This window comes from Lutra lutra, chromosome 5 (assembly GCF_902655055.1).
Source record: "Lutra lutra chromosome 5, mLutLut1.2, whole genome shotgun sequence".
Classification (NCBI taxonomy): domain Eukaryota; kingdom Metazoa; phylum Chordata; class Mammalia; order Carnivora; family Mustelidae; genus Lutra; species Lutra lutra.
In genome coordinates this window covers 30,721,935-30,748,432 of record NC_062282.1, presented here as the reverse complement: position 1 = coordinate 30,748,432, position 26,498 = coordinate 30,721,935, and the positions used below count along the sequence as shown (strand labels likewise).

At 44.1% G+C, this 26,498-nt stretch overlaps 1 protein-coding gene across 1 annotated transcript in view; it reads right to left on the bottom strand.

Moving 5' to 3' along the window:
• Positions 1-13,608, bottom strand: part of EGFLAM (EGF like, fibronectin type III and laminin G domains) — a 200,753-nt gene extending 187,145 nt beyond the window's left edge. Inside the window, exon 1 of the mRNA XM_047729084.1 lies at positions 12,958-13,608. Within this exon, the coding sequence (XP_047585040.1) occupies positions 12,958-13,054 (97 nt within the window). The 5' untranslated portion in view covers positions 13,055-13,608. The remainder of the gene's footprint in view (positions 1-12,957) is intronic.
• Positions 13,609-26,498: the final 12,890 nt, after the last annotated feature.

The window sequence follows — 26,498 nt, the reverse complement described above, 5'->3', positions numbered from 1 at the left end:
AAGGTTTTAGAGGAACACAGTAGCAAAGCAGGAGGGATCACAGATTCTCTCCTCCCCGCCCCCCCAATCTCTTTCCAGTGCTGCCCATTGGCTGAACCCAGGGGAAGCAAAGGGCACAGCAGTCGCTGTGATCAGTGATCGGACAATCGGACAAGGTGGCCCCACGGGGCAAGGGGCAGGGTAGAGAAGAGAGGGAGTAAATGGGGGGTGAGGAGCAGGACAAAGGTAAAAAACCCACAGGCCTATGGGTGCAGAGCTGAATATGTTGGAACCTCAGTCTTCATGCGTAAAACTTTGTAGTCATTTCATTTCTTTCCTTAATACTCAGTACACCTTTCCCATCCTTTTATTATGAAAATACTCACACATACAAAAAAGTGAGAGTTTCAGAGTGAACACGTATATACTCACCACATGGCTTCTACCACTGACCTTTTACTACTTGCTTTACCATCTCTGTATCGCGTATGTATTTACCCCTCTCCCCAACCATCAGGCAGGAAATCTTATTTTTTATGTATTTCAATATAAATTTCAGACATCAGTACACTTGTCCCGAAATACTTCAGCAGCGTATCATTTCCTTAGTTCAACTTTAACTGCCATTACACTGCAGCTTATTCTCAGCTCTACTGTACATCTACACGCATACAGTATTTATGCACACACACATAGACATGTATAAGCCAATGGGTGAATGGGTCAATCAATTGGTTGCTTTCACCTGGGCTGCCCAGGGGCATTCTTTTTATCAAACATGTTGGTCCTTACAAAACAAAGCCCGGAAAAACCTTTGCAAGCACTCCAGCTTTCCCTTGCTTTACTTTCCAGGGATTAGAAAATTGATCTTCGCAAGCAAGCCAGGGTCAGCACAGTAAAACTGAAGAGGAACGCTGGAGAGCTTGAGTACTGTTCTCCTCTGGACCTCACAGTCAGATCTCATTACGAGAGAGGGACTGGCTTCATCCCTTCTCCTGCAACCTGACCTTTTCAATCATACCGCCAATGCCATTCCCCACACAGCCTCCTTTCCCTTTGGTTTCAAAGACAGATGCAGGAAGGAGGGGAATTGAACATTGGACTGTTAATGCCTCCTCCCCCACTATCTTTTGATGTAGGAGTAAAGGGTATTATTGTCTTTGCTTCATCACCTCCCAAGACATGATAAAACGCAGATCTGGGGGCAGCCCTGCAAGTTACTTCAAACTCTACCAGTTCCCCATGTAGCAAAAATGACATATTTCACAGTATGGACTCCATCAGATGCTCCTTGAACACCCACAATTCCAACAGCCATTGGCAGCACGGAGGTAGGATTTAAATTCCAAAACAGCTGTAGACTGAGTCCTGAGAGATTTCCTTCTCTAAATCACACGGCCCTGTGGGTTTTCAAACATCTCCTCCAGTGAAGCAAGTGTTGGCGCGTGGAAGCGACACATTTCCAGCATGATGCTGGAGGAAAGAAATGAATTCGGGGGCTGGGAGCAGAATCCAATTACTCACATGATGTTAAAACGTATTTGCCCACAAGGCCATCACTTTCCATTCTGAAGCTGCCTGGGGAAGGCCTAGTGCACGCAAGACACTCCACAGGGCAATGGAGGGGACCCACAGGTGAAGACGGCATGGTGCTTGCCTTGACAAAGTTACAAATCTAACCAAAGGCATGAGTCAGGCACACCAATCACATAACGCAAAGGAGAATGGGAGAAATCACAAATGGCTCCTGGCTGGGAGGGCACGTGAAGACTTCACAGAACAAGGCCAATGGAGCCATGCTTTGAAGGGTCATTGCAGTCCAGGATTATTCCAAAGCGGCAGATCAACATGCCGACAGCTTTGTATTGTGACAATGAAGAGGTGGTCTACAGAATAGCAAATAACCCAGTGTGGCTGGAATACAGGTTGTGTATTCAGCGAGAAGACAGGAAAAGTAAGGTGGAGCCATATTGCGACAGACCTCGGATGCTCAGGTTTACTTTGGGAGGCAGGAGGAGCCAGAAAAGAATATTAAACACAAGAGTGACAGGATTAGAACTGCATTTTAGGAAGATTATTCCGGCAGAGAGTGTGGTTCACTCAAAATGGGGACAGAGTAGATATCACAGAAATAGAATAGAATAGCTATCCATATTATATCAGAATAGGTAGCATAGCACCTTTTATATCTACTGTCTTAATACCACAGTAAAGAAGGTAGCTAAGAAAATTTTTTTATATTCTAACTGCAAATAACCTCTGCTTGGGTAAGGAGCCATACAGCTGATACGTGAAAATCTGTTACTACTACAGTGGCTATATATGATCTTGATATATCATTGTGAGTCTTTGTTCTTGGTTTTACACAAAGCCCCAAATGAATGTTGGCTATTTTTATTAAACTCTAAGGCTGATTCCAGGTCTTTCATCAATAACATGAACTTTATGACCTATGATCTAGATACCAAAAGTCATCATCTAACAATATAAACTCCTTAATATAAAATTAAGGAAAATGAAATTATTTTCAAATCCATTTTCACGGGAGCCAAAACTCAATTATACATTTGTGTCAGTGTTGTCAATATTTGAGGTTACATCGAGTATGAAAAAGCGACCATCTCTACCACTATATAAACTCTGTAAACCATAATGAATCTAATTAATACAGACTAACTTTGGAGGGCAATTATTACCAAACGTTAAAGGGGTTTCCTAGGTGCATTTCTGGAAATCATAGTATCTCATTTATTTATCACACAAAACCTTTGTGGCTGGTATTACGAGTCTTAAATTTCAGATGGAAATCTAAGGCATAAAGAGATTAAGTACTTTATCTGGGATCAGACATCCATAAGTTTTAAAACTAGGGTTCAAACCCAGGTCTGTTTATTGGATTCTTGCTACAATTCCTCCAAGTTGAAGGGATGTGTTTTATGTGTGTAGGTTGTGACCAAAGCCCATCAATTACTTTAAAATAACTATGAGTAGAATGCTTTTTTTTTCTTCAAATGAATGTCGTTCTTGTTTAACTACACTAATTAGGAACTCCTAGAATATCAAAGAGATGTTTAAGAAACCAACAGAAAGCCTTGAGACTAGAAAGGTAAACCTTGAAATACGCCGACGAAGGTCTAGAAAAGATCATTTGCCACTAAAGAAGATGGTTAAACAGGGGAGGAATGGAAAATTTCAAGGCCCTGCTGAGTCCTGTAGACTGTCCCTAAAACCCAAAAGGGTCTTCTATAGGAGACATCTGGGGGGATTCTGGAGCACCTTCCTGCTAGCACGGCTGCTTCTCATTGCGAACAGCCCCTCAGTCATCATGTACTTTGCAGGCCCACTAACCAGGCAGGAGAATGACTGAAGGCAATACCAGTTCTTTGTATGTTGTGTCCTATGACATGCATGGAGCCTCTGTGAGAGTGGCAGATCTCATCGGTAAGTTTTCTTCTGACCACAGAGCTAGACTTGAGCATGTTTCAGTGATCACGCTCTTATCCATTAGCTGCAGGAACATCCCTCGATTCATGTGAAGCAACAAGGGCTAAGGACTGGACAACCCAGGTTCATGTCCTGGCTCTACCTCCTTCCTCCTTGCTAAGTCATCTGCTCTTGACTTCCCAGTAGGGCAAGGGTTCCACGATCAAATGAGATCATTTCTATGAAAGTGCTTTGAGATGTGTGGTGGTTCAACCCAAGATATCAATTTATTTTCGTTGGGATCAGTCCATACCGTCTTCAGCCCCAACAAAGCAGGCTGTGGTATCTAAAAACTGATTTTTATATTTTAAGATGCATATCTCACTGAATAAATTATCCTACCCTGAATAGTCCTTTTTGTTATGGGATACAAATAGAAGGAGCTTCCAGAAAACTATAGGGAAAATAATTGGAGTTCCAGTTGATGTGCCTTGGGAATTCACTCTATTTAATCAACTAGATAGTTCCTTTACTTTTTAAAAGGGATTAATTTTACCTTGTATAAAATGGAGGAAATAAGTAGCAACAAATAGCATATATTCATGTAAATATATAAATATTTTTGCATCCTATTGCAAACCAATCTGTGTCAATTTGCTTAGATTTCAGGATCTTTTGTTAAATTATGATTGCTTCAAACACATAAAGATAGATAGCAACTACCGGCTCTTCAACCAGGTTGTACACTAAAATGAATGCAAATTCTAGGCCAAATTCTGCCACATACACAAATATTTCTTGGCAAGAAGTCACAAAAATTCTCATAAACTTACTCTTTTTATCATCCCCTGTCTGCCGGTTTAGGAACTCCAAAGCACTCCATGAGAAACTACCCATGACATCTGGTCACTTTCTTCCTGTGTACATGGCCAAACTACATTTCCCAGCCTCCTTACAGTTAGGTTGGGGCTGTGGGACCATATTACAGCCTGGCACATAAAAATCTCTCACACAAGCTTTCTTTCTCTTTACCTTCAGTGACACCTTGCAAGCTCACTTCCACTGATGGTATTACAAGATAGAGGTTACAAAGACGTAATGACTCAGGTTTTCAAGTCATCACTTGAAGGAGAGCAAGCCAGGGGAGCTGCCCAACAAGGAACATTCACTTCGGACTTGGAGTAAGTGAAAAATACATTTTGTGTCAAGTCACTGAGACGTGGAGTTGCTTCTTACAGCAGCAAGCACCTTGCTGAGGCAGATACATCAATATCCTAGCTGCAGAATCAGCAAATCAGTTAGGGGGAGCAAGCAAATGAGTCCACTATTAAGTGAGTGGAATACATGACTGAATGGGGCTTTAGCCTAACTGCAGAGCAGCTTGACTCTTGAGTTTACTGGTGCTTATTCTCTGTCTATGCAAAAACAGAGCCTGTATGATCTTTCTAGCTATTCATATGTTTCACCAATGAAAACATTATTTCTGGGGCGCCTGGGTGGCTCAGTGGGTTAAGCCGCTGCCTTCGGCTCAGGTCATGATCCCAGGTCCTGGGTTCGAGCCCCACATCGGGCTTTCTGCTCAGCGGGGAGCCTGCTTCCTCCTCTCTCTCTGCCTGCCTCTCTGCTTACTTGTGATTTCTCTCTGCCAAATAAATAAATAAAATCTTTAAAAAAAAACATTATTTCTAACATTATTTATACTAATTGACAAACCATTTTGCCTGGATTTATGCTAACAGTTATTTTCATGTATTTTCCAAGCCACCTCTGAGAGTAGACTTCATGGTAAAGGTCAAACGGTAACTAGCCCTGGAGCGTGGATTTCTGGCTAGCTCAGAGATAAAGCTCAAATATTTTGACCACTGATATGACACAGTCACTGAGAGATTAAAATAGATGTAAACTCTTATGCCAGAATGGCACCTTCTACGCCGGATTAAGCACCCCTAGAGTACAGATTAAAGTAATTCACACAGTGACTGTTTATACTGAAGTATTTTAAAAATAAATTACAAGCAATATAACAGGCATCTAATTCACAGCCATCATCCATTTTATTTATTTCTCTGCTCACTCTAAGAATTACGAGCAAAGGATCATGGGACCTATTCCTAAGTGTAAAATTAGATCGATAAAATTAGCCATCTGTCCAAGGAAGGCTCTAAACTCAGGTTGTATTTAAGTATTATGTTTCCAGTTGCCCAGATGTTACAGAAAAGTGCCTGCTGATACAACTCCTTTTGCACAATGTAAACCATTAACTGGCTAATATAAACTTATTACACCAAGAAAAATAAATAGAATTAACATTACATTAAATCTGATTCCAGATCCTGGGTGCCCTGTCAGCAAACACAAGTGTTAAGATTTAAATTGCTTAGGATTTGCAGAGTCAGATGAAGAAAGAATCTTCAAGTGTCTTTAGGGGAGTGAGGAGGAAGGGACTGGAAATGAGATGAAAGCTTCAGGATGAATATTCTTGGTCGGTGTGGTCGGTTACGGTAATAGTAATTACTATGATTATTGTTGAATGATCGATCATATCCTAACTTTGTGGAGTGCGTCAGCTCTTTCAAAGCACTGCTCTGTTTTATTTCCTTTGATTCTGAAAATAAACTTGTGGGGATATCTGGGATAAATGGGGGGTTTCACGGCCGAGAATCATTCATAGGAAAGAAAGAGCCAGTGGAGCCTGGCCTCTGACATTCCATGTCACTGGGAGTGGCTCTTGAATTACTCCAATCTACTGATCAATCAAACCCCAAGCCTTTCTTAGCTCTCAAGCTTCATGGAGATTTCCACTGACGCCCAGTCATGCATCCGTCTGGCTAATTCTCTTTCAGGAACAGCTGCTCCCCTTTCACCACCAGACCCTGCAAAACCTCCCCAAGACAATTACCAGGCAAACATCGCCAAGCACCCTGGGGGTTACTGTTTCTCCAAGGAATCCATTCAGGCAAGACCACAAACCTGGCGGCCATATTTTCCAAACCAAAAACTAAGGCATGTGGTCAACCAGAGAGTCTTTCTAATTTGCCAATTAATTTATTGGAAAAATTTTAGGACTCAGTACAAATTAAATCACATGCAATCAATCATACATTCATATGTATGGAAAAGGAACATGAAATCCTAAGTGCCTGTGTTTCTTGTTGTGCCTGGAACATAGTCTTTCAGTCATGTGTATTGACTCAGTTGCTTTCCTCTGCCCGGATTAAACAATCCCAGTCCCTTAAACACTGCCTTCCAGTCTCAGGCTCCTGTGCCTTTTAAATGCCTCAGTACATGTCTTGCCTGACCTAACCCTTCTAGCAACCTTAAATGGCAGGATCTTTCCAATTTTAAAGATGAGGGTACGAAGACCACAGAACTAACATAACTTGCCTTACACCAACAAGTCACTAGTAACTAACAGTGTCAGGACTTGAACCAAAGCTGTCAAATATTAAAGTCTGTGCTCCTACCCAAGAAGAAACCAGACTTGGAGGCTGAAAGCACAGGTGCAGTGGTGGCGCAGGGGTGGAGTGGGTCTGAGGGAAATGAGGGCAGGGGGATGGGTTACACACAGTTGCAAGGGGCTCCTTGTTAGTGCTATGGCAGGCTTTCCCTCCTTTGTATGGCCATCTCTCAATGAACAGGTTGAGGAAAGTGGGGGTGGGGGCAGCGAAGAGAAACATTTGCTCAGAGGAGATGTCGTTCAGCTGCCTTCCAAAGACCACAGCCCCAAATCCAACCTTCGGAAGACCTGTGGAGTTTAAGGTTACAACACAGACCCAGAGCAATGAGTTGTCGCTGCAAATCCCATATGGTGTGGACAAAGGAAGGAAAAGGAGACCGTGCGTGTATCTGGGGAGTATCTGGGGAGAAGGTCGGGAGGCAAGGGAGGCTGACAGGAGCCTAAACTCTGCTTTGTCAGGTCTCAGTGTGCTGACTGCAAACCATCTCATCAAGTCACTGATGTTCTTTTTAAAAAGGCAGGCACTTGAGGTGCACGCCAAGAATTCTCATTCACAAATGGATAAAGAAGATGTGGTGTATATATATACAATGGAATACTATGAAGCCATCAAAAGAAATGAAATCTTGCCATTTGCGACGACATGGATGGAACTAGAGGGTATTATGCTTAGCAAAATAAGTCAATCAGAGAAACAATTATCATATGATTTCTCTGATATGAGGAAGTTGAGAGGCAACGTGAGGGGTAGGGAAGGAAAAAAATGAAACAAGATGGGATCAGGAGGGAGACAAACCATAAGAGACTCTTAATCTCACAAAACAAACTGAGCATTGCTGGGGGGAGGGGGGTAGGGAGAGGGTGGTGGGGTTATGGACATTGGGGAAGGTATGAGCTATTGGTGAGTGCTATGAAGTGTGTAAACCTGGCAACTCACAGACCTATACCCTGGGGCTAATAATATATATAATATAATATATATAAATATAATAATATAATATATATATAAAGAATTCTCATCCATATGCAAGTTCAGGAACTACTTGCCTGGGTCAGAGGCCTGAGATCGGCTGAGGCCAGACCTGCTCTGAGCCACCAGCTCTGAAAGGTTCGTCCTCTGCTTTCACCTGTGCCCCTGCCCCTGCCTCCCCACCCCCAATCCCATGAGATTCGATTCCTGGGAGTAAGAAGTAAACATCTTCTAGCTCATTTCAGGAGGCTGAAGCCACACAATGGTGTCTTTCTTCAAAATGGGAGTGGACTCAAGGACGGGTTTGGGGGTTTCCGCTACAAACAGCCCTTTAGGCTCTGTTGTACCTCTTTACCTTTTCCCTTCTTCTATCCCTGAAACAGCAGGTACACTTCTAATATCTGCCACTTGACAGGCTGTGGCCAAAGTCAGTGGCAGGGGTCCTGACCAGCTCAAAAGATTTTCTGTTGCAATCATAACATCCCATCATCCCTCGAGTTGATGGGGAGCAACCAGTCCTGAGGGCTGAGCAGGTGAGGTGGGAGACCCAGGCTATCCCCAGGGCCACTCTGTGGAAGCTCCCCCCCACCCACGAACCTCTAATGCCTGAGACCCTGTCTTCCAGAAACCCAGCTCTGCGGCACTGGACCACTTCTGAGCTAGACAGATGGCCAACTACTCCCAAAAGAATTCTAAGGTTATTAAACCCCTGGGCTCAGGGTAAGAAACACGAAGCAAAAACCAAAAACACCACTCAGTTCCTTTCCGGCCAAGTCACTCTTCCATGAGAAAGAATTCTGAGAAACCAGTACTGCCTCACGTTATAACATTTACTCTTGACCTTGACCTCTTTGTCCCTTTACCTCACAGGGAATCCAAGGAGTGGGGGGGGGGGGGGCCTGGGAGGTTTCTTATAGGGATTAGATATGGTGTGGAAACAAAGAGGAGGGTAGGAGGGCTGGCAAAATGGAGGAGTGGAGGAAATATTTCTGCTACGTTGCTTGGACTGCATGGATGTCTGTAGTTAGGTGCTGGGGAGATATATGGCCTTCAAGGGGGGAAATATGTGTGGCCTTTATGAGCTCCAGCATTCCCCAAGAAGCAAGACAATCTGGATCGCATTGTAGTGAAGGACTTTGGTTTGGAAAGGGAGAAGGAGGGACATACAGAAGAGATGAGCACCACCTCCCTACCCCCCACGCCCCCACCAAATGCATGCTTTGGGAAGAGGTCTTGCATGAGAGCTTTAAGTGAGGACATAAGCAGGCCCTCGTGACCAACAGGTTGTTCGGGCTGGCGTGAAGGAAACAGAACAGGGAGGCCTCACTCTAGCAGCAGCAGAAACCACCTAGAGGCTCCTGGATTCACACTCAACAACGGGCAAGATACATTGCCCGCCAGCTAACTGCTCTTCGAGACTCTTGTTTTTTCTTTCTGGGTTTCTCTGGATCTTCTCTGGATCTTTCTCTGGATCTTCCCTGTAGTCCAATTTTACAGATAAGGAAATGCTGAGGGAGTGGAAAGAAAACGATAAGAGCTATGCATCTCCCTAAAGATGGTCTTCTAAGGAAGACCTTCAATTCTCAGCCCTGACCTGGCCTTGTCTCACTGCCCCTGGGGCCTCAGGCAAACTGCAAAGACAAGAGGAAAGGCAGGGCCCTTGTGCCCCGGTCCACCAGCCCCTCTCTCTGGGCCAGAGAGGGAATTAACACCATGAGTTACCAATCTGCCTGTGGGAGAGGTGTGTGGCTAGCTGTGTGTCTGGATTTCCCTTTCCCATCTTCCTGCTCTGCATCAGAAACACCAGTCCTCCCTGTGCTTCCTGGGGAGACTCTGGATAAGGAAGAAGTACCCACTCAGGAGGGCCAGGGTACTAGTTCCGGTTCAGCTTCTGATGTTAAGTTGGACAAGTCCCTTAATCACCCTTAGCCCAGTTGTCAAATGAAGCCTTTTCACTTCCTTCCAGGTCTCTGATTCTAATCTGTGATCTGAAAAGGAGTGAAGGCTATGTGAAGTTTCCATGCCAGGGAGATGACGGTGTCCTCTACCCTATCTAGGGTCAGAAGCCCCTTTTTCTACCTCCAGGTCCTTGGATAGATCCTTGGCCCTCACAAGATATAGCGCCAGAAGTTGAATAGGAGAAAGGAAGTGGTTCATCGATGTGGTGACGTGGTTATACCCTCTGATTCTTGCAGATGAGGTCAGTGGACAAAGGCTTCCAGAACTCCATCTCCGTATCATTCACACTGTTACCCTGGAAGGCCTGGGCATGATCCCGTGTACAAATGTTTAACAGCACGTAAGAGGCCCCGTACCCATAGCAGCAGGGATAACTCGCTCCACCTGGCTCTGTCCCATGGGAGCTCCCCCGTTCAGCCAGGAGGGAGACGCCCTCCAGGACCGGTCTGCAGACCTCTGCTACCAGGACCGCTAAGGACTCCCTTCCCGGTCCTGACTAGCACAGCCCGAATCCCATTCCACCACTTACTAGTTGTGTGACCTTGGAGGAGATCTTTAATCTCTCAGCCACAACTTCATCTTCAGTTCAACAGGGGTAATAATAGTACCCATCTCACAGAGCTGCTGGGTTGATTAAGTATCAGTACGTGCCAAGTTGTTAGAGCAGTGTAACAAGCACTTAATTAGAGTTCGTTATTATTATTTCATTTGACTTAAGTTAAGAGCTGTCATTTCTTATTAGTCTCGGCAAATGCAGAGGTTTCTTTGTTAATGCCCAATGGCAGAAGATGAGCTATCTTGGGGCGGAGGGAAAGGTTGCCTATGTTGGACCCAGATTGAATTCATCATTGAAGCTGCTTCTTGCTTTTTTCCACCAGAGCTAGGTGGGGATGGGGAATTTTCAGGTTGATTTTGAATCCAAGAATTCCCTGTCTTTCAGGAGCGTTAGGAGACAGACAGGGTCATCCAAAGAAAACAGGACTGTTCCAGCACGCCTACATGGTGGCTGGGCTCCCTTCAAAGTAGTGTTCACAGACCAATTTCTGTTGAGGAAACAGGGTACAAAGAAATTCCTATATGGATTCTAGCAGGATTTTCTGGTGTCTGGGGAAGATTATAAATTAGCTGGTTGCTGTTCACATCAGAGCCAAGCAGGGCACATTCAGGTTTTAATCTGGACCAATTTTCCGGATCAAAAACTAGTCTTTCCAAGGGATGTAAATGAGCCCAGGAGGAAATTTTCCCCTGAAGTTTATAAAGTAGCTGTCATTTTAATCTGAGCAGCTTTCCAACCTGAAAGCCAGTGTCTGGAGAAAATTATAAAATAATGAAAAGCTCTTCTAGGCTAAACCTAGTCCAAACACCCCCTCTACCTCAAATTTGGTGTATTTAATATGCCAACATATTTAAAAAGGTAGGGTTTCTACTATCAAAACCCTATTCAAGCTTCAAATAAAACCAAAGAGGCCAAGATGGCATATGCATGGCATGAGTATCAGAATGAGAGCCTGGATGAACCAGGTAGAAAACATTTTTAGGAGAGAAGCTACAAAAAATAAAAAAGGAGATAGGGTGAACCATATGAGCAGTTCTATATACACTAGGCTTTTGTGAAATGCTTTTTAAAAAATTCTGCTTAAATGGATTGAAATCTGTCCTTAAAAGAATATTACATACACTGCTTAAGCCTAAGAACTATAGATAGATAGATATAACTAGGCATCTCTCAAAACTGTGACTAGGTGGTTTAATGGGAATAAACCCTCAGAATACAATGATCATGATGTGCTTATCTTAAGGAGAAAAGTTAGAAAGAAGCCCTCACTGAAATCCTTGAAGATGTGTGTATGCGTGCATGTGAGAAACAATTTAATAGAATATTGCCTTGGACTGCTGCTATCATCTCCAAAATGAAATGAACAATGGCTCTAGAATAGCTCGTAATTTAAGTGTGTTGCAGATTATGATAATGACTAAATTTCAAGGCAGGTAGCGATAGACACAGCTTGAAGAGTGAGGGGTCCCCCAAAGCTGAAAGGCAACAAGTTGGATTTCCAAATGAAGAAATCCTTGAGCAGTGAAAATATTTAAGCAGCCATATGAGAACCTGCCAACATTATTTTCTTCACCCTCTGATAAATTTCCCTGGTTTGTCTCTTTCTTATAGAATCGTTATTTGTGAAGATAAACTGCACTTTCTGCAGAGTTTTGCAGACTGCATTCAAATAAAGTTCTATTGCTTTCCATTGTTCATAAGATGTAATTAATCCCATAAGACAACCTCACTTACAAAGTAAACTAAAAACCAAAAAACAAAAAGCAAAATCCCAGAAAAACACAGATTTCTCAGCATTCAAAACACAGCCTCAGCAAAGTAGAATAAAAATCGTTATTCAGGCAACAACGTTTAGAACTTTATTGTTTAGAACGCTGTACCTTGAATAATCTCACAACACAGACCAACTCAAAGCAGACAAAAATACACCAAAGAACTTTTAACACTAGAGGAAATGCAGGTTAATTCTTTGTAATAGCCTACACCACCATACACCTTCTAACTGCCCTCGCAAAGACAGGAGTTCAAAACGCTGTAAAATTAACCCACCAGGCACTTCTTTTTGAGAAAACGGCCCCAGAGCAGAAACCATCCTTAAAGCAGAGGCCACATCCCTACACACGGCCAGGGCAGGACCAGAGATGGGCACAGGGAACTCCAGGCAAATCTTCAGACACTTAACAGGAAATGGCTGGGCTCTGGACAATATGAATTCAATAAAAATGTTTAGAGACACAGGAAGAGCTGTTTGACTTCTCTTGCACAGTTGCAATCCTCTGTAATTGAGACAGCATGATCGCTGTCCCTGCTCTCAGCTCTGTGCTCAGACACACAGCTCTCCACCTCTACTGTATCTGGAAAATAGATTATTCTTTTAACAAACAAACATCCCTGGAACCGCCTGAGCTGGGGCGGCGGGGGGGGGGGGGGGGGGGGGGTTGCCGGGGGCGGGGTGGAGCGGGGCTGAGGGCGAGGTCGTGTCTTTTCCCACCTCTGGGCAGAGATGAACCCAGTTAAACTGCCGCGGGTCAGTGGGGTAGAGGGGCGGTGCGTAGCCCGCTCTGCGTCCCGGCGCTCCGGGCGTGGTGCCCCCGGGCGCTCCGAGCGCGTTACCTGGTTTTCGGAGAGCTGTTCTGAGCGACACTGCACTGGGTCCGAGGCAGGAAGCCAGAAGCAAGAGCCGGAGCAAGAAGCCACGGATTAAATCCATTTCACCGCGGGCGCCTGCAAAGTTTCACCAAGTCCCGGACGCACCAGGAAAGGGCGTCTCCTGGGGGACGTGGGGGAGCCAGCCCCCGCGGATCACAGCCGGGGTGAGGAGGTGGAGGGCTGAGGGAGCGGGTCCAGCAACCACGGAGGAGTCGGAGAAGGCAGGGCTGCCGCCGGGAGGTCGGCGTGCGGGAGTGAAGTCCTCCTGGAGCCGCAGGGCTTTTCCGAGGCGGGGGGAGGGGGGGGCGGCGAAGGAAGCCGACTGGGAGGGACCGGCTGGCGGTGGGAGGGAGGGAAGCTCGACCCGCCCGGGGATGGAATTACACTCGAGTGGAAGTGAGGGGGCAGGCTCCGAGACAATTTACTCTTCGCCCACCTCTGGGGCCGACAGCCCGCCCATCACCCTCCAACGACCCCCGGCTCAGCCCTTCCCTGCCAGTGACCTAGATTGGGGCGCTAGGAGGGGACGACTTCAACCACTAGAGTCGCAGGGCGGGAGTTAGGGGACAGTGAGTCCAAGACCCTCTGCAGTCCTGACCCTGAAATCTGGCGCCGCTTCCCGTTCCCCCGGCTGTACCCTCTTCCCCTCCTCCAGCCGCGCCCCTGTAGGTCACTACCACCCAGCTTGGGGACTTTTCCCAACACCTCCTAAGGTTGCCCCGGTCTGTCCAGCGCACTGTGGGGGAGGGACGGTGTCTGCGGTTTGCAAGTGGGGGAGGATAAGAGGAAGAGGGGGCGGGACTGGCCGAGTCTAGGGCGCTAAGAAGATAAATGGGATTTAAGGCGCGCAGATGGAGAGCGGAGGCCCCGCCACTCGGTTGGAAACGCGGGGTGGAGATTAGGGCCCAACGCGGGGGAGCGGGGTCCCCTCCCTGCAGAGAAAGGCAAGTTGAGACCCTACAGGGGAAGCGATGAAAGTCCAGGTTAAGCCTGGCGTGGGGGAGAGGACACGAGCTCAAGCCCCCTGGCGGACGGAGAAGACCAGACTGGGACCTGGGGCCGGGGTAAGGTCCTGACCACTGATTCCGGGACCTGGACTCCCGGGTCAACTCCTTTCTCGCTTGGATTTGTGCACTAAGACTCAGTAAAACACGCCTTTTGTCGGGTTTCCTGGTGGCGTTGCAAGAGGGAAACCCCGGGACCCAAGTCCAGTTACACATTAAAGTGCTGATCTTCAAGCCAACGAGAAGAGAAGCAGATACAATAAATAAACCAAGAGAGCATAAACCTGAAAGAAAACACAGGCTTGGCCAATTCCTGGGGAAAGATCAAAGGCCCTAGGAAGTGCCCTGCAGAGGGAGCCAGCACTTGCTGGCTGGGAGGACCTCACCGCAAGGTGTCCAGGCCCTTCATTGTTAACCTAGGCTTGGGAGAGCAGGAGGGAGCAAGCTTGACCAATACCTCTCTGCGCCATGCCCCCCATTTCTCCTCCTCTTTTTAGGAATGAAGTTTGCCCTAGCTAGAAGTTTGGTAATGAGCCCAATCTTGTTTGTTTGTTAGCAAAGCCTGAGAATATGTCCCTTACCTGCTGGCATCCCCAGGTGTGCAACTGCCCATTAATAAATTCAAGTCCACTCCCAACTCGAGGATTTGCAAGTCTTAGCTGTGACGCCAGACCTTGTTCTTGTACATGAAGTTAGAGTAGAAAAGTTGAACAGACAGTGGACCTCACTTCCAAGGTGATAATAAGGCCATGTTTGGATGCCAGGCGATGTGACTGCCCTCTGGACTCCTAGTCTCAAATGTCACAGAATCATAGACCCTTGGGACTGTCAAGACACCCAGAAATCTGCCTTCAGCATCCTTGGCAGGCCGTTCACCTGGGTTTAACCTCCATCTGTGACAGAGAGCGCCTACCTCACCACGGCCTGAAGGATGTTGGATAGTTCTTTTTATGAGACATAGATTTTTTTTAAATGGTTTATTTATTTGAGAGAGGGAGCAGGAGCAGGGGGAGGAGCAGAGGGAGAGGGAGGGAGAATCTCAAACAGACTCCCTGCAGAGCACAGAGCCTGAGGGCGGGGGGCTCAAACCCAGGACCCTGAAACCACGACTTAAGCCAAAACCAAGAGTCCACCACTGAAATGAGCCCCCCAGGCACCCCATGAGAAAGTGACTTTTTGTATCAGACCTAAGGTAGTACCCAGAGCCAACCAAGTGTTACCATGATGATGCCTTCCATGTGTGTTCTGCTTTTTTCCACTTAAAAATAATTCTCCCTGAGGTAAAAATCTAAAGCAATAATAACCACTATTATGGCTAGCATTCATATTAACATCTACTGTAGGCCAGACCCTCTCTGAAGGGCTTTAGAATCCCAGTAGCAATCATACCAGATAGGTATTGTTATTAGTAATATTCCCATTTGACAGATAAGGAAACTAAAACATGAAAAAGTTAAGTAACTTTCTCCAAAACCATGCAGCTCCCAAGAGACAGAGTTCGACCAAATCCAGGTGGTCTGGTTCCAGAGTCCAGGCTTTTAAGGAGACAGAGGGAGACCAGACACAGAAGTAGACCAAGTGGACCAGGAATCATGGGATCTTGGTGTTTAATCTTGGGCTCTGTGTATCCTGGTAAAATGAAGGGACTAGATGACCCATCGGTAACTTCCAGGTTCTGCTTTGTCTTTATAATCTGATGAAAAGCACCATCCATTCCAAGACAGTTCTGCTTTGAACGTGCCTTCTAAACAACTTGAACAAACTGTTCATTGCAAATTTTGCAAGCCTGAGTATCATCCTTCTTGCATACCTTTGACTTCTGCCCATACTACCTCTTCAGTCCTGGCCGTGGGCCTCCCTTTGATCTTTTGCCAATGGCCATAGGTGATTTGAAAGCCGGCTTGGTTTCTTCAGAGGCCCCTCTTGTTTCTTCCTTGAAGGATTACCTTCAATTATGTCATTATATTTTACTCCGGAGTGCCTCCAAATGCTCTGGATCCTCAGGCCATTGAGTTAAGGCCTTACTTCCTGAGATCTGTTTGCTACACATCTAGGGCATACTTAGGGCATACTGATCTTATTTCCTTCTGTTGAGAGTCAAATCACAGCCCCTAAGTTTCCCTATCCTACCAGTCTGACAACCAGTTTATCGCACTTACAAATCTGACTAAAGATAAATGGACACTTGCTTTTCACTTCCTTCCTGCCTTCTGGGAGGAGAGGAACTAGAGAGGGCAAAGCGGCTTTGAATGTTTCATTTTTAAAAATCTGTCCAAATTCACGGGAGGTCTAAACTCAATTAATAAGGTCACCGGTAGAAGGGTGATCTGCCTCCTTTGTTCAATATCATGGGAAAAGAGTCTGACCTTTGCCTCGTGGAATGGATTTGGAGGGTGTTTAGATGAAAGTAAAGTCGGAGTTACCAATGACAGAATGTTGAGGAAGTCACTCCATGAGAGTGTGGAAGAACCAGCAGCCAAGAATTACCCTTAGGTTTAATTTTTTTTCTTTAGAGAGGTTATACGTACATATAAAATTTGAAGTGTGCACCAGGCAGAGGGTTAGGGACACATAACTGTCACCCAACACCTCCTAGAAGCAACTGCTATTATCAGTTTCTTTTTATCCTTCCAGAGATATTGAATGTATGAACATACAAGCAAACACATACACATATACTTAACACAAACAGGAGCATCTTGTACATGCTTTTTAATCTGAAAATCTGCCCAAATCAGCAAGTAGAGATCTGCCTCCCCTTCACTGACTGCTGAATAATATTCCGTTGTGTGATGTACAATTTATTTGTTCTTTGTTGTTTCCTATTGTATCATTATAGACACTCTGGCAGGGCATGACCTTGAATAACAGTTTGTACCTGTTATACTAGACTGCAGGGTACATTTCTAGACTAGCCATCGCTCAGCAGAAGGGTAAGTGCCTTTTTCATTTTGATGATTTGGCCAACTTTGGCCTAGGAGAGTGTACAAATTTACATTCCCTCAAGCAATATAGAAGCATGACTAATTCCACAAAATCTCATCAGCTCAGTAGCTTATCAAACTAGAACCAGATATTATTTCCATGTATGTTACATGTTTCTGTCATCATTCAACATATAAAGGTACACCAATAACAAGCATGCCAATGATTAATTATAGCCAAGTCGGCTTACCTGTATAACTAGCACCCAGCTCAAGAATGAGAATCCTCCCAGCACTTCCAGGAATCCTTCCTTGGGTTTCCTCTCAAGATGCACAGGTTCCAGAAGAAGGATGAGAAGAGTTCAGACCTCCCACTTAAATACATAAAAATGACAATTACACAAAGAAAAAGAGATCAGTGAACAATGTAAGCATTCCTCACCCCCACTATGAAACTAGCATTAATCGAGGTTTGATCCCACTCTGTGTAAGGCTCTGTGCTGAGAACAGAAAGACTACAGGAAAGAAAATAATGTCTTCTGCACTCAAAGAGACAGTTCAGAGAAGAGAATTGCACAGCCCACATTTCCACAAAGCAGGACAAAAGAGGCACTAGATAAGAGTGTTAACAGCATGCTGTTGGTATGTCAAGAGAGAAAGACCCTGTATTACAAATGATAACCTATGTCCCAATATACTATGATATATAGCCATCGATCTCATGAATGTTTAAATCAGGCTTCTATACAGAACAGGGTTCTACCAGGGACACAACTGGAGTTAACAAGAGTAAATTACCTGGTAGTCACCAATCTGTCCTTCCTTCTGCATACCTTCTTAGAAACATAAATTAAAAATGGCTGGTGAGGGGCACCTGGGTGGCTCAGTGGGTTAAAGCCTCGCCTTCAGCTTGGGTCATGATCTCAGGGTCCTGGGATCGAGCCCCACATTGGGCTCTCTGCTTGGCAGGGAGCCTGCTTCCTCCTCTCTCTCTGCTAGCCTCTCTGCCTACTTGTGATCTCTCTCTATCAAATAAATAAAATTTTTAAAAAATGGCTGGTGAATTATGGTTAAGGTAGGCAACCTGATTCTCCAGGCTTTTATTTTAATGTAAACTTTTCAACAAAGTATAAAAATGCATAAATCCTACCTACACGAATAATCCAAAGGAGTCATAAAGTGAACACACCCATGGAATAAGTCCCCAGATCATGAACTAGAACAATTCCTGACTCTGAAAGCTTTTATAGTCCTCCTACTAGTTATAACCTACTCCACAGTGAAATAGGAAACCATTTTCCTAATTTCTAAGACCTAGATTGGTTTTGCCTGTTTTTCAACTTTATATAAATGGATTCCACTAATTTAATCCAATGACGTACTAATTTATGTCCAACCCCTTTTACTCAACATTATGTTTGAGATTTTCATCCAACTTGTTTGGTTATTCTTTTTCATTGCCATGTGGTGCCCCATTATATGCACATTTGTAATTTGCTTACACACTACTGCTCATGAACACTTGGTTTGTTTTCTGGTTTGGAGTTACAACCAAAAATGTTTCTATAGTTGTTCTTGTACTTGTCTTTGGTAAACCTAAGTACGCATTTCCATTATGCATAATTCCTAGGTTATATGGTAAGCCCAGGTTTGGGTTTGGAAGATACTGTTAAGCAATTTGTCAAGGTGGCTATACCAGTTTACACTCCCACAGGCAGTACATGAGAGTTCCAGTCATTCCACGATCTCACCAGCACGTGGTGGTTTGGTGTCTTTTTCATTTCAGTCATTTTGGTGAGTGTGTAATAATATCACATTGCAGTTTAAATTTGTGTTTTCTTGAAATCTAATGAGGTCAAGTACCTTTTCACTTGTGTATTAGAAATCCTAGTTTGTGGGGGTTCCTGGGTGGCTCAGTCGGTTAAACATCTGACTCTTGATCTTTGTTCAGGTCTCGATCTCAGGGTCATGAGTTCAAGCCCCACACTGAACTCCACACTGGACATGGAGCCTACAAGGAAGGCAGACAGGCAGGAAGGAAGGAAGGATTCCTAGTTTGCAAGTGTCTATCCATGTATTTTGCCCACTTTTCTATTGATTTTTCAACCTATTTCTTATTGATTTGTAGAAGTTCTGTATATAGTCTGGATACAAGTCATAGGATTTTGTTGGTGGTGGTCAAAGTTTATATTGAAAATATTTTTCCCACTCTGGCTTGTCTTTTAGCTCTCTTAATAATGATTTTGAATGGACAAAAGTCCTAGTTTTAATGTACAATTGATCAATTTTTTTCATTAGTGGCTAGCATTTTTAATGTCCTGCTTAAGAAATCTTTATATACCTCAAGGTCACGAAGATATTAGTCCATGTTTTCTTCTGAAAGTGTTACTGCTTACCTTCCGTAGTTAGATCTGTGATGGATTTTTGTGTATGGTGTAGGGTAGTTCTTAAGTCTGTTTGACTGGATGCTCCCTCCAGATTTAGACGTGGGCAGGTGCGTCTCTGCAGGGAGATGGGGCTTCCAGAGTATGGCTTTGGGAGGGTATCTTTTCCTCTGCAAGCATCAGCTAAGCTGATATTCAGGGCTAACACTGTGACTACACTTCCCACCAGGTATACCCGAGTAGATAGCTACCTTGCATTATATGTTCTGGAGCATAAACAAAGCCCACTTGTCCCAAAATATCTCACCTAAGGTCTCTCAGTTTCCTTGAAATGTCTACCATTTGAAATACTCCCATGAGTTAAGAGTATAACTTGTTAACGATTATATCCATTCTATTCCAAAGAGCTGGAGAGAGATGGAAGAGAGATGCTTTAAGAACATTTATCCAGGTGGTTCTCTTAACATGGACATATTCTCCCTGAAAAGGAGAAAGGGCTCATTACTGTGCCTGTGAACAAAGAGGTAAGGACTCATTTATTAGCTAAATGAGCAGTCACCTATGATATCGGTTCCAGGGTCTTCGACCGGTAGAGTGTGTGAGTTTGAGAGTGACTTGGGAAGGGGGATTTGGTGGTCGTGAGGTTCTGAATGTGGATTATGGATTGCTGGTAATACCACAACTCTCGAAGCCATCAACAAACCTTTCACTAGAGGAGAGATGGGTAAAGCACAGTAGGGAACACAATGGAGCAGTGTTTAGCCACCTAAAAGGGATGGACTTAGAGCTTCATGTGCTAAAATGGCCAAAGTGGACCAAGCAAGCTGCAGAATGGAGCGCAGGTGTTCACAGAGTGGTGGGAAGGGGATCTGGGGGTCTAGCACGGATGCAGGGGGTATTAGCAATGTGTTATATATTTACTGGTTGTATTTTCAAATTATAAAGATCTCCTTATCTGGGTTAAAAAGGAAGTATTAATGCCTTCTAAAAGAAGATAGGCTCAGTCCAGGTGGAGCAACAGCTTGAATGAAGGGGACTGAGAAGACAAGAGAAAAAATACAGGTCTCACCCATCTTAGGAGAGGGAGGGAAGGAAGAGTTTGAGAAAGGCACTCCTAAAGGGGAGGAGGGCAGGAAAGGCAGATCTCACACATCACGGGGTTCTGTCTGGTGTGCCAGATTTCATGTGCAAGAAAACAAACAAATTACCATCTCCTGGAAATGCAGGGAGAGCCTGTAGCACATTGAAGATTGCGGTTCCCCACACAACACGACAAAACCCAGGGACCCCACAGTGGCTCACAGTGGCCCACTGCACGCTGGGAGGCATCTCTTCAGAGCGCTGGCATGCCACTTCAAAATGCAGAGCTTATTTGGGAACAACACAACATCCAGAACATCTCGGTGGACTGGAGGTCAGGACACCTGTGCCCCTGCCCTGGCCCTGTCACTAACTGTCAGTGGGACTTTGGTGAATCGATAGACCTTCTTAGACCTGATTTTTCTCCTCTGTCATCCAAGGGTGCTGGGTAAGATGAGGTCTCAGCTTGTCCTAGCAATCACAGCTATCAGCTTCCACTGAAAAGCCTCTTGACTTTTCCCAAGATGGACAGATGCCACTACTTAAAAACAAAAAGGAGTCTTGTAAAAGGCTTGTCCTCCGAAAACAAAAAAACAAAAAACAAAAAACTCTGAAGTTGGAAAGCAACAGTCTTTTGCCCAAAAAAAGGAAAAGAAACAAAAAGAACACAAAACAAAATAAAATATTTAATACACATGCACACATGCACACACACATACACACACACATGCACGTACACACAGAGGTGGCAGGATAAAAGCAATCCCTTGCTTCAGAAAAGGCTGTAGGAAGCAGACTCAAAGTTTCCAAGCAGGCCACATCCAGTGTATCCAGACAGAGGAAATGGGGAGGTGTGAGAAAGGAGGGGCAGGGAAGACCAGGGCTGGGAGGTGGGCGTAGGAAGCAGAGGAATGCTGGCCCAGTTTCTGGGTTAGTTAGTGACACTGAAAATTAATGCAAATTTTTTGATGCCAAGGGAAAACCTGTGGAAAGAAGCAAAAGGCCAATCTCTCCATCTGAGTTTGATTATATTTTTATTTGTGCATTTCTTAAGAGAGGAAGTGAGGAGGAGGAGGGGACTGGAAGATTTGAAGGTATGGTCTGATTGGTGTCACAAAGCAGAAGGTGTCAAGGAGGTGAAAAATAGGTGGGTGAGGGGGACATTTGGTTTGTATCCAGCCCCAGAGGAGGAGTGGGGCGGGGGTGGTTTGACAGGAAAAGGTTTAAGCAAGAGAAGAAGTTGTATGGCTTGTCAAGATGGCCTTGCTGTGGGATGAAGGAGGAATAGGACAGCTTCAAAGGCTGGTCATAAAAGTAGGAGGGGATGGCTTAGATTCATGATGACATGAAGTTAACTGACAACATGAAGCAAGATCAACACTGAAGTACGAGGAAGAAGTTAACCTCGGGTTCCTCCCCTCTGTAATGGGATGTCACACCTACTGGGAAGGCTGTGCCCATCAGATGGGATGCCCCAGTGTACCGTGCATACCATGCACTTGGCACTCACTGAATGTTGGCTTTATTTCATAACTCACTTTTTTAAAAAAAAGATTGATTGATTGATTGATTGATTTGACAGAGATCATAAGTAGGCAGAGAGGCAGGCAGAGAGAGAGGAGGAAGCAGTCTCCCCGCGGAGCAGAGAGCCTGATGCGGGGCTCAATCCCAGGACCCTGAGATCATGACCCGAGCCAAAGGCGAGGCTTTAAACCACTGAGCCACCTAGGCGCCCCTCATAACTCACTTTTATCACAGAAACAAGCGAAGTGCTCTCCAGAGTTAAATTTCAGAAGTACTAGTAGATGATTGCTAGCATAGCAGTGGAATCTCGGGGCCAAAGATGAAGCTCCAGATACTTTCAACATGAACTAGAAATAACGGAAAATCAAGGTTTGTATTTTGAGACAGTGAAAGATGTCTCCCAAAATATTGTGACATTTTCAATAAGGATTCTCCCAGGAAGGAATAATAGCTGAGCCATCAAAATAAATGAAGATACACACAGGGTAGACCTATAACTGGTAGGATGCCAGGTAGCCCTAGCTGCTCCTAAAAATTTCTAGCCTATTCATATTTTCCTTCAGCTTTCATGCCTCTTAATTGATCCAGTATGCATGTTTTTCACGTTCCCTATTTCCTTCTTTATTACTCATTACATGTCCCTGGATGAGTCACATGGCTTCCCTGACATTAGTTTTCTGGGCTGAACTGAATAGAACTCAAGGTCCTTCCCAGCTCAGACAATCTTGCATCCATGTTTGGACATGGTGGCCCCAGGCACGTGCTTTTCAGTCATCTCTGGACTCTAACAACTTATCCTGGGAAATGCTACCATGGCTCTGGTATCAGAGCCAAAGGAATAGACCAAAGTGGTTGTGGAGATGTTGACTTGCTTGTAGTTGGTGAACTAGTGAACTTCATCTCTCTCTGGGGATGGCTTTAATCACCCTTTGTTCCCAAGCTCTATCATAATCATGGGTTTAATTGGAAAAAAAAGCAACAACATGCTATTCAAGATCTCAACTTTGAATGGAGTGAAAAGCAGTGACAGCAATAGAAAGACTTTATTTTGAATGCATAAGAAAGTATAAGTGCATATTTACATGTGCCCCCTTATGTCCTCACCATGCAGGTGTATGCCTGGGCTTTCCCAAACAGTAGAGAACTATATGGAAGGAAGTTAGGACAAAGAAAAAACCCAGAAGTCAAGAAAACAAACTGAGAGTGGAGAAAGGAACAGAAGTGGAAGATACAGTGACAGAAGGAGCATCTCTCTTATATTCCAAAAAGTCCACAGAATTGTAGCTCATGAGTTTGATAGCACAGTTTCAAATTTTAACTATTTAGCATTTCAATGACAAGTCAAACAGATAAAATTACCAGTTCAAACTGATGGCTATTTACAAGTGTGCCCTTCTATAAGAAATCTGAATTTATGAAAAAGGTTCATTTGGGGGATAACTGGGATTTTTTTCGTGATTTTTAAAAAACTTTTAGGAAAGTAGTTACTACTTTCCCAATCAAATGTTTTGATTGAGAGTAGAATAGATACTTAAGCAAAAGTATTAGCTTTCATTTCATTTTATATGTATTCAAATATAAAGATAAAACATTATTGAAATGAAATGTTAGCCAGTGAAAAAAGTGGAGTATATGTATATCCAAATTGATATTTCATTAAAAATTTTTTTAAATGCAAATATTAAATTATTGGAAAAAAAATTACACTTAGGGAAAAAAAATCATTCTTAAAATTGTTCTCCATCTTCCTGTTCCAGGTTTTCTTAGGAAGCCAAACCACATGTTCTATAACGGAGAACAGAAATATTCTAAAACTCTCGTTACCTTTCTGAGGCACTGAAACATAGCCCTCTCTTCCTATAGTACTTGCTTAGCCTAAAGAGACTTTAATACCAAAATATCTCTAAGATTACTGGGATACTAAAGAACTGAGAATCTACTTTTAAATCCCTAAAGATCTAAAACTCTGTCAAATGTGTCAAATTCATGATTAATCAATGCTCTAGTAAGTTTATCAGATTTGAGAGCTGGGTGAGTAGGAAATGTTGGGGAGGAGAAGGTGTGATAGTATTTTATTCTCAAACATCCAAATTAATTAAGCTATTATTTAGTTTGTAAAACAAGGAAGTATAAAGGATAGTTTGTAAGCTGTAAGTTTCTAAATTATATTTTAATATGTGAACAATACTCATTAGAATCTTAAATAGTAGAGCTTCCAAATTTATTAATAAGGGTTTGTTTCGGTTTATATTTTCTTTCTTTTTAAAAGATTTTATTTCTTTTACAGAGAGAGAGAGAGAGAGAGCACAAGTAGGCAGAGCAGCAGGGAGAGGGAGAAGCAGGCTCCCCACTCAGCAAGGAGCCTGATGTGGTGCTCGATCTCAGAACCCTGGGATCATGACCTGAGCCCAGGGCAGCTGCCCAACCAACTGAGACACCCAGGCGCCCTATGTTTTGTGTTATATTTTAATTCATGGTAAATCAATAAGACTGTGGGTAGTAAGTTGATTTTCCTTTTAAAGTAACGCTTTTTCAGGGTCATGGGTGGCTCAGTCAGTTGCGCGTCCAACTCTGGATTTCAGCTCACGTTATGACGGCAGGGTCATAAAATCAGCCCTGTGTCAGGCTCTATGCTAAACACAGCCTCAGCTTGGGAGCCTCTCTCTCCCTCTGCTCCTCCCCTGCTCAAGCATGCTCTCTTTCTTTAAAATAAATAAATAAATCTTTAAAAATAAATAAAACAAAATAACACTTTTCCCTTCTCCCCAAATTTTTGACTTGATCATATAGTTAGCCTGCTCAGAATTACTGTTAACATGATTTATATGTCCCCCAAACAATGATTAGTCTAATGCAGGAGTATCTAAATAAAACTAGATCATTTTAAACCTAATAAAATATCAAAAAAATCATTTTCCCTTAAATCTTACAAAAAAAAAAACAAAAGCAGATTTCAGTTTCTTGAGCAGTCATGTCACCAACAAAAGGCTGTATTACTCAAGAGGACCACAGAGAGATGAAAAACAACCAGCCGCTTTTAGGCCAGCAAGATTATGACGTTAGCAAAATTTCTCTCAGACCTGTCAGGTCAGAGCTACGCGGGGAACTAGCGCTCATCTGACAGAGCTCACCAGCCTCGCAGCTATAGAGCTACCTCACTTCCGCACCCCAAAGACCGTGAATGCAGAAGCAAGAAAAGGGGCGGGAAACCGGAAGTGGGCTCCCGGCAGGAGAACTTCCGGTTCCTGCCCAGACACTTCCTGCCCCCGGTAGTTCAGCTGAGAACTGGTTACTAGCAGGCGTGAAGCCTGCCCCTCTGCGGCCGGGCTTCAGGTAGTTCGCTTTTCTCGTTCCAAACTTTTGGCTCCTCCTACCCAGAGTACTGCTACATGATTTGTCATGCCCACTAGTGTATGATATTGAAGAGTCTGCAATAAATTATTTGTGCCAATTTAAAAAAGAATCCTATTCCCAAGCAAAGTGCAAATGAGAGGTAACAGTTTTGCCTTTCTGGGGGGGGGGGGGGACATTTGCATTTTCACAGAATATCAAAGCAAGAAATGAAGTAAGTAGTCTAAGATGCAAACAGGTGGCTCTCCATCTGGGGTTCATAACTTGGATGCACATCAGAATCTCATCGGCGGATTTCACAAAATATCAATGCCTGAGCTTCATCTCCACAGATTCTGATTTCATTGGTCAAGGGTGAGGCCTCGGCATTGGGATTTTTAGAAGCTCCCCAAGGGATTTTGGTGCACAATGTTGGGATCTCTTGATCTAGAGTAAGTAGCGTGAGAGAGTTCAGCCCCGAAACTGGAAGGTGAAGGCTGCTGAGCACTTGGGGGTAGTCAGGAGGAAGAGGCTGCCACCAGGACTGCTCTATCAAATGGGAGGCTGGTCTGGAACCCCACTTCTCAAACTTTAATGTGTACACTCCTCTGTTGGGGTCTTGTCAAAGTGAAGATTATGATTCAGTAGGTCTGAGTGGCTCCCGAGATTCTGCACTTCTAACAAGCTCCCAGATGATGCCCATGCTGCTTGTTGATCCAGAGGCCACATCTGAGTGGCAAGGATCTTGATGACCTTGAAGATCCCTTCTGATCCCAAGATTCTAAGATTCTCTGAATTGAGAGCAACAGGACCGGAGGAGGAGATATTTTCCCGGAGAGGGATTTTGAAGGCTTGAACCACAGAGTATTCTATTTGCCTAGCCCTGAAATGTTGATAAACAAGTCTGCCAGGAGCATAACTCCCTCCGTGTACACTTGGAGGAGTCAGGTTGCTACAGGAAGCAAATGTGCTAAGGAGACACTTCAAAGGTCAAAGGCAGCCAAGGAGCCTATTCAAGCACATGCCCGAGTGGACCTGGTGTAAGCCTGGAAATCAGGCATAATAAGAGTAAGCTATAAAAAGGTGAGAACAAGAATTGGACATATGACATTTAAGTATATCAGATTATTTCAAGCACTTTATAGTTTACATTTTAAAAATTATAAACCATATTTGTGCAAAAGAACTAAAGATAAATATAGTAAATGAATATACAGGAAAATCATACTAGCTTTAAGTGAATTGATATATTAGGTTGG